Source organism: Diabrotica undecimpunctata, chromosome 4 (genome assembly GCF_040954645.1).
Source record: "Diabrotica undecimpunctata isolate CICGRU chromosome 4, icDiaUnde3, whole genome shotgun sequence".
NCBI lineage: Eukaryota > Metazoa > Arthropoda > Insecta > Coleoptera > Chrysomelidae > Diabrotica > Diabrotica undecimpunctata.
The window spans coordinates 32,809,739-32,818,639 of record NC_092806.1 but is presented as its reverse complement, the minus strand read 5'-3'; the positions used below and the strand labels follow the sequence as shown (position 1 = coordinate 32,818,639).

The 8,901-nt window shown below is 34.4% G+C and overlaps 1 protein-coding gene across 2 annotated transcripts in view; it reads left to right on the top strand.

The window, feature by feature from the left end:
* The first annotated feature begins 1,585 nt into the window (after positions 1-1,585).
* Positions 1,586-8,901, top strand: part of Pits (Protein interacting with Ttk69 and Sin3A) — a 49,477-nt gene continuing 42,161 nt past the window's right edge. Inside the window, exon 1 of one of the 2 annotated variants that reach the window (XM_072529315.1) lies at positions 1,586-2,636. In XM_072529315.1, coding sequence (XP_072385416.1) covers positions 1,823-2,636 — 814 coding nt within the window. In that variant the 5' untranslated portion in view covers positions 1,586-1,822. The remainder of the gene's footprint in view (positions 2,637-8,901) is intronic. The other variant, XM_072529314.1, reaches the window with a different exon arrangement.

Genomic DNA, 8,901 nt, shown 5'->3' with positions numbered 1-8,901 from the left:
ACACTATGAGACAGAGCTAGAAGTACCGATATACGACGTAGATCCAAGGTGGAGAACATCAAGGACAGGGTAAGAAATAGAAGAGTAGATTGGAACGATCATATAAGCTGAATGACAACAAATAGAGTAGTAAAGTGCGGAGACGGTCCCCAATAGGAAGACGATCAGTGGTAAAACCACGAAAACGATGGAACAACAATTTACTGGAGGTACATTGAAAAACAGACAAAAGTCATGTCTACATAAAAAAAAGAAGAAGATATTTTCTTAGAAGTTTAGCGTTTATTCAACTATCTCCCAGACTTTTTTTGTCCCTTTTTAGTTTTGTAATTTCTCTTTTTGTTCCTTCTAGTGGTGGAGGGGATACAATTATGTAATTTTTTATTATTTTATTTTTTCTTCTGCTTCTATATCTTCTCCGTTTAGGATTTCCACAAAATGTTCTTTCCATCTGGCAAGCATTTTGTCAGCATCCGAAATCAGATCCCTTTTTTTATCTTTTTTGAAAAATGTGTTTCTTCGCTGTGATTCTTTATTTTTTGAATGAGAGAAAATATGGACGGAATCTGTAAAGAAAAAGGGATCGAAGCATCGTAGATGAATATAAAACATGAAAACTAAACAACTGAAACTATTGTGTGAGGGTCCAAACGTTCTAAAGTCCGTAGGAGCTAAAATCCTACGGTTGTTGGGATACGTGCAGTTCAGAACAAGGACAGGGATAGAATGACTAAAAATGAAGTCGGCCAATCCAGAGGAAAAGGAGTGCTCAAAGAAAAAAGTTATGGAAATATCATTTTTCCTCTGAAAGCCGTTTGTTCTACACCGGTTGTACTGCAGCCAATTGTCTTATTTGTACATCTTCTATTAACTAAAGTAGTTACGTATTTCTCCAACCTGACCATAAAACACTTTGTTTTTCAGTGTATGGTGCAGTAGAATTAATAGTACCTACATCATATTATAAGCAATTACTATTATTCATAGAGTCAACTTTTACTAATAACTTCAGACTAACACTACGTTTTTACAATAAAAAAGAAGCTTTCATTTTCTATGATCCAACAGTAATCAGAATAAAAGTTTTAACGCTAAGCCTTGATAAATATCTGTTTTTTTTTCTTGCATAATATTTATGTCTTTCCTAGTTCTAGTAATATTGTAACTAACTATAACTAACACAAGAGAATAGTAAAGAGGCATAAAAATAATTAGCTATCAAATATTAGGATGGAATACATAAAACATTTACAAAGGTATTTTCTACCCAACCTTGTGTATTTTAAATAAAAAATGCTTGTAGTGTTTTTCTGTGTACCATTATGCGGATCAATATTTCTATCTCTCAAAATAAACCTAAATAACTGTTTATATCCCGCTTGACTTCAGCCTACAAGACGGGTTTAATCTTTTAATAAAATAAACAAACATTTTTACTGGTTAACTGGAATTAGAATAGAACGATACACACGATACACAGCGGAATACTCCGCTCCTGCTATCATCCATTGCAGCGCGCGCAAATAGTGACGTAGTGCATATCGCCATTGGTCTTCCTTACAGCGTGACGTCATCGGTATAACGATTACCAAACCAGACCCCATAACCCCGCGCTTCCGCTCGTTCCCCGCGCGTTTAAACCGTTTGTTGGGTTGGATGAGGCCAGGCCAGTGCATAACGCGAGAACTAGCAGAGTGAGGTGAGGATTCAATTCAGTTAGGTATAACGCTTTGTTTAGTGTGAGTTCCGTTATGGCGTAGTGTTTCAAAACGCGAAATTTAGTGACGATATTGTTTTAAGTGTGTAAAGAGATTGAATTTTAATGGTGAAGATGTCGGTAATGCAAATTCAGCAGGCCAAAAGGCAACAGTGTTATCTTTGTGACCTTCCGAGAATGCCATGGGCAATGGTACACGATTTTTCTGAAGCGGTATGTAGAGGATGTGTAAATTATGAAGGTGCTGACAGAATCGAAATAGTTATAGAAACTGCTCGACAAATGAAACGAGCTCACGGATTTCAGGAACAGCGATCCGCTCATAATGCAAAGACCCACAGAAGTACCACTTCGTTAGAACACCAAAATGGTGAAGTAGTTGCCTCGTCAAGTAGACAACAAAGTGCTCCTCATCATACTACTACTTATGGACTTCATCATTCGAGGTCGAATATGTTGGCAGAGTATCAAGCTGCTCAACAACAAGCTCCTGTGCCTCCCAGAGGGAGAACACAGCTAGAAGCTACACAAGAACACGAAATTGTTGCACGAACCTCAGTGAGATTGCCAACGGCAGCCCATTTGGCTGCTCATCACCAGTTGCAAACTCATCATCATTCTAACAATAGCAGGCCTGGTACGATACCCCAACAAGGAATTAAAAGAGGGTTAACTTCGACAGATGACGATGATCACCATGGTCATCATCATTCCAACGGAGATATCGGCGGAGCTAAAAGAATGCTTTCAGTTGACGAGCACGGTAATGCCGTCAGGCCCCCATTAACTAGGGGAGACTCCCTTCCTGCCGTTTCACTGGCACAGCCTTTTGTTATTTCGACGGAAAGAACGTTTAAACAAGAGAAACACCCTATTCGAACAGCTTCCTTTGATGCAGGAACTGCATTTAAACCTAATGGTAAGTTATTATCTACATTACGTTAAATTTTTGCATAGAATGGAACTTATAACAAACCAGCTGTTGAATTACCTAATATATTCTGAATATACTGCGTATTTGTTTTATCAATGTACATATTTTTTTTTTCGAAAACTTAAGAATGTGTTCTATGTATATCCAGCCAATTCATTTAAAAGCATATGTGGATAGTGATGTTGCCAGCGTTGTCATATTTTTATTTTCAGAATGATTTTTTTAATTACAGTCCTTCCAAACAATTGGTTATTTTTAAATTAATTGTATTATATCTATATAAAAGAAATATCAGACTGAGAATTGTTATGAAAACTATTTGTGTATCTCGAAAGTGCCTTCCGCTTTCTTATCAGTAACAACTGAAAAAAATATCTACATTTTATTATATTTATCTAGACATAGAAAAAGCCCAATGTACAGTCATTAAACATCTTTATAACCGGCAATATACGGGATGTAGATGATGGAAGTAGTTAAATGCTGATTAAAAACATTTGGGCGATAGCGAGTTGTGCTATACAAATATAACAATGACGACAGCGTCATCCTTACGTGTCTAGAATAGCGTGACGTCATAACACTGTTTTAAAGGAATTGATATTGGCTGACTGGTATTATTTAAGTTTATTCACTCCTTTCAAATTTAAGCATTCGTAAATTACAATGATTGCTAAACGACTGTTGCAATTAGGATGAATGAGATATCTAGATGTAACATCCTTAGTTATAAATATTAGATGTTTCAACAACTTTCTAAAGTTTTTATTCATGAATTTAATGACGTAAAAATGAACAGGTGACTAGGTCGGTCTAACGGCAAATCGTTGGCTTCCCTAATTAGTCAGAATGCGGTATTGTTATATTTTCTTCTTTTTGAGCTTGTTCTTGTCTTCATTATCAATTTAATTAACCAAAAGTAAGATTTTCATGGAGCAAATTAAAGTTTTGTAACGAGTTGGACTATTTTAGTTATGATGTTTAGGCATAATTTACGTATTCTTTATCGAATTTTCAGGCTTTACATGATACATTTCAATTGAAATTATCAATAGTTATTATTGACCTGCCACAGAAAATGTAATACACTTATTTGGCAAGCTTAAAATTAGTATTCCGAAAGTAAATACACGTTAAACAGTACCAAATAATTACTATTCCACGATTAAATTGTTGCTTATTCTACAATTCTACTTTTCTACAATGCTTATATTGAAAACATATTTAATTCTTCATACCATGATCTTATACTAACGGAATATTTCGTAAAAGTGTGGAATAATAATCTGCTAGTATATGTACGACATATTTTTACAATCCTTTCTTATTTAATACTAGCCCTCTTCTTAAGGTGCCACCTTTGGAAAGTTGCCAATATTCATGATTATTTGGATCCTGTTAATTGCTCTTCTGATAAATGAGCATTTGAAAACCATTCTCTGAAGTTGTATAGTCAACACATTCGCCTCCGACCAATACTAGGAGTTCCAAGATTTCTTTCTGTATAGGTAATATCTTTTAGTAGCTAGTATTGGGATTCTCTCATAACTTGACCAATATATTGTAATTTTCTTATCGTTATGACATCAACTAGGTATATTTTTTTATTGATCTGATCGCTTTTCGTAACACTTTTGATTTATTATAAGATCGTAAGTATTGATAATCTGTATATACCTATGTAAAATATTTTTAGTAGTTTTCTATACAACCACATCTCAAACGCTTCAGGTTTTTTTCATCATGGATTTAGTAAAAATGGTCGCTTCCATATCTTATAAGGTGATCGTGAATGTATCACATCTCAGCATACGGATTTTGAGATTTATACTTAGCATTTTATTGCTAAAGAATTGTTTCAGTCTGATAAGTGAGCTACATGTCACGTGCTCAATTCCTTATCTTCAATAGAAAAATCTTGTATATGTACTTCCTTTCACCGAACGTATAGTATGCGGCAATCAAACCAAAATTCCTCCATCACCAGCCTGCGACAAATTTTAGAAAAAAACATTAGAACATCGTGCATTAGAACACTAGTTTTGAAAAACGTCTAAGAATATAGGCCTAATGATTAATACATTCAAAATAAAATATATGGCAGTAAGTAAAACACAGTTTCAAATAATCCCTTGGAAGTAGAGAAAGTAGGGACCGTAGGTAACGATAGTGCTTCTGAAATACAAAGAATAGTAGCACCCAACATGTGCTATCATGTACTGGCCTCACTACCGAGGTCAAAATTTGACGTTATAAAACCCTAATCCATCCAATCCTACCATACGCGGCAGAAACGTTAATAATGAAAAAAAAAGGACGAGGAAATGTTAGGATGATACAATACCCATTATAAAAAGAACATAAAATTGTACAATACATCAAGATAGGAGAGGTAGGCCAACAAAAATCGATATCTAGATGACATCGAAGAAGACTTTGCGAAACATACACGTTGCCGTGAACAGCATGTGCTCGAAATAGAGTAGAATGGGAGAAGCTTTCTTGTTTTGATGGTTTCTATTATTTTCATTCACTTGTTCGTTCTTCTCATGACTTCGTGATTTGTAATGTGCTCTGTCCCTGATACATTCAGGATTCTCTTCTACACAGTGCGTCCAGCTTCTTAGTAGTCACCGCGTGTAGGTTCACGCTTTCATTCTGAGTCAAGAAAATATAATACCTTTCCAGCCTAACTTGCATGTCTCTTATACAAAACACCTTTCTCAATTTGTTTATGCTTTTTCTATGTATGTATACTTTGTTGGGTGTATTGTTTGTGATTGATTATTGGGTCTATGTTAGGTTAGGAAAACATGGAAAGATTATTATCAAGAAAACGTAGAAGGCCGAAGATCCCCAACAAGATGGATCAATCAAATTATAGGAATTTGTAAAAGACCTATGCATGAGTTAAAAGAAATGACCAGAGACAGAGATCTTTGGAGAGGGACAATACACGACATCACGATGACCACTACACTCCCTCCGGTAGGTCAGGATTGAAGAGAGTTAGGTTACAATATTTACTTTTTCAAGAGTCTTGCTGTTGATTATCGTGTTATGGTCTATCAATTGGATCTATATATTGGCAATTCCTCTATGTATCTTTGGTCTAGAAAGAACTTTCCTGAAGAATTCGAAATTTATACATAGTACAAGGAGTGTAAGCTAGTGCAGCCATTGTTTTGTAATTGTGTATTATTAGGTACAGGGTTTTAAGTTGTGGTCTGGAATTGTTTCTTCCTAAACTTTCATCTGCAATTGCTGCAAGCATTATGTGAAAGTACATCCGTTGCTGCATTGTCTTTAGTAATGTTCATGTCACAGTAGCAAACGAAACTTCTTGAATAAAACAATATGATTTACATTAAGTAAACTCTGTGTAACTTAATAAACAAGTATGCAAATACTACAGGGGAAAAACTACTTATGACAATCCTGTGCTAAAATGAACAAGCCTTGTTGATAAATTATATATTTCATCATTTTATAGACCTATAATCTTTTATCTGAAATACCACATTTGTATAATGATAAGATATTATTTATTTTTAGATCGGTTGCTATTCTACTAAAAGATCTTTAAATTTTACTGGATATGTACATTGATTGGGTAAATGAGGTGATTTATTTCAACCTTTGCTACAATACTTTTTGTGTATACTTTTTGTGGAACAGTAGTGTTAACTAGCTTTAACAGTTTTAACTATATAGAAATTTAATGATTAATGTATCTATAATTTTTCATATCTTTGACAAAAGGAAATGATAACAAGGCGTCATCTATTGGAGATCTAGACATAATTCTGATTAGAGAACTTATTCTTAACCTGTTCATATTGTCAATGTTATTCACAGTTTTTTAAGGCTGAGGACCTAAGATGTTTTATTTTGTCCCTTTTTCATGATTTTTCATACATGTACAATCTTGCTATTCTACTAGTATGCCAGATATCAGGCAAATCAAAATTGAATATCTTATATCATTGGTGACATTTTTTATTACTACATATATAAAGATTTAAACGGCTTCCAAAAAAAGCCAAGAGACTTATTTTGCAACCATTCATCTATGGTTACGGTTTTCTGAGTGTCTGCATCAGTTTACGAGCCAATTCATCAATCTTACTGTTGCCCAGGTAACCCATATGCTATGCTTTCTCTTTTCCCATTAGCATTAATCTTAATATGTAGTTTATATTTTTTACTTTTCAGAATATAGCCGAGAGATAAGCTCAGCATTGTTTCATTAAATGAAGAAATTCTCACTCAGTTTCAATTCAATGTAATATTTCTTGCTTCATGACGTGATCTGTCCATTGGATTCAGAGAAGTTTTCGTAAAGTCCACATTTCAAAAGCTTCTATGTGACTCTGAGATCTTAGTTTTATTTACCATGATTTAGTGCAGTATGTTTGGATATGAGGACTGTAAGTCAGCTTCTGGTCAAATAATTCCCAAGCACTTGGCCGGACCTACAAATCGAATCTCCTCTCCTCTGAACACTGGTCAATATAGTTCTTCTAGTGCCCTTCTTTTAGTAAAGACTACAACTTCGATTTTTTCTTGGTTGACAATTTAGGCTCTCACTCTCACATCAGCTGTCAATTTCTTTCAAGGTGACCTGTGTTCGTTCTGAAATTGTTTTTTTTTTCTCAATTGATGACAAAGTTTCCTTTGTCATCAATCTAGACAGTAAAAACCTATCGTGAACAATATTAATAATAGGTGGTCTATTAATGTGGCCACAATGGTGTTGACAATACTCCTCTTTTTTGGCAACCACTTACTATCTTCACCTCAATGGCGGCTTTGTTTAGTGAAGACACGATGGTCCTATTTGCTAAAGTCGCCTTTGGTTGTCCATCCGTTTATGTAGGTAGAAACCACAAACCACTCTTCTTTGAGTGTATCAGAAGGCTTCTATGTTCTCTGTGTATAAATCTATGTAGATATTTCTTATTTCCAACCATCTAGAAAATTTTAAATTGCATTAAACCGGGAAATTTAATGTTTTTTGGATGAATGAATACTTTCGCAATGCATGACCTTTATTAATTGACATTTTTTATTATAAACAAAAAATTTAACCTCGAAATGTTATTGCAACAAAGCGAAACAAATAATTTATTTAATGTTGAAATCATAATCAAAAATTTACATAACGCTAGAAAATTTATTTTTGTTTGTTTGGGTTTATATGACTGGGGACACTAAATCCCCCAAAATTACAATTTTTAGAGAATTTATTAAAACTTTTAAGAACACACTCATTGCGTTCTACTGGAAAATATTTATGAAAAAATTGCAGCTTATATTACACGTGCATTACCTTGGAATGAGTTGGTTAAGATGGACAAGTTTATTTCTTGGGCCACTACTGATATGTATGATTTTGATTTTAACAATAACATGCCAAACAATTGAACACCGTCACTATCTAGACATACCAATTTCTTCCAGTAACTACTCACAATTTGTCAAGTAACCCACTGTGTGGCCCAGGCACTCCATTATTTGCTGTATTTATTATTAGGCTATCTAAGCTTTTTATTTATAATTATATTTTAATTCATCGTAGATGTTTGTTTATAATTTGCAGTAGGTATATATTTTTTTAACTTTTATCAATGCTTTCTTTGTTGGTTGGTTGCTTCCATGAGTTATCATTCATTTGCTATCTCTGATTTCATCTGTGATGTTATGATGTGATTTAACCATTGCTCAAATTTTCTCACAGTCTATAATATCGTATTTCCCTTTATTATGATATGCAGAGGGGAGGTCCAGTAGAACATGGCGGAGTTGTGCCCCTCGTGAGTCCCTGTGATTCTATGGGAAGCAATTCTTTGCATCTTGTGTGGTTTGAGGATGGCACTTATTGGCTACGCCTTTGGCACCAAATCACTGACGGATATAAATATCATGTTATCAATACAATATATTACAAATTTCTCCATGCGTGGGTTTGGTTACTGTTAATGTAGTCACCACTTTTTTGATTATTCATTCTGTCTGTTAATTCCAAGTAAGCCTGCAGTCAAATATTATCTCAAGGTACTTTACTTCACTTACCTGATTTTGATTTACCATGCAAGGTTAGAGCACCCAATTCTTCCTGGTAAATTTTATGATTTTGGACTTCTGGGAGGCTTATGTTAAGTCCTACATTTGAAGTGCATGTTGTAAATACAGTCAAAGCCTGTTGCATTATGTCTGACTGCGCTATTAAATTTGCAATGGGCTTAAT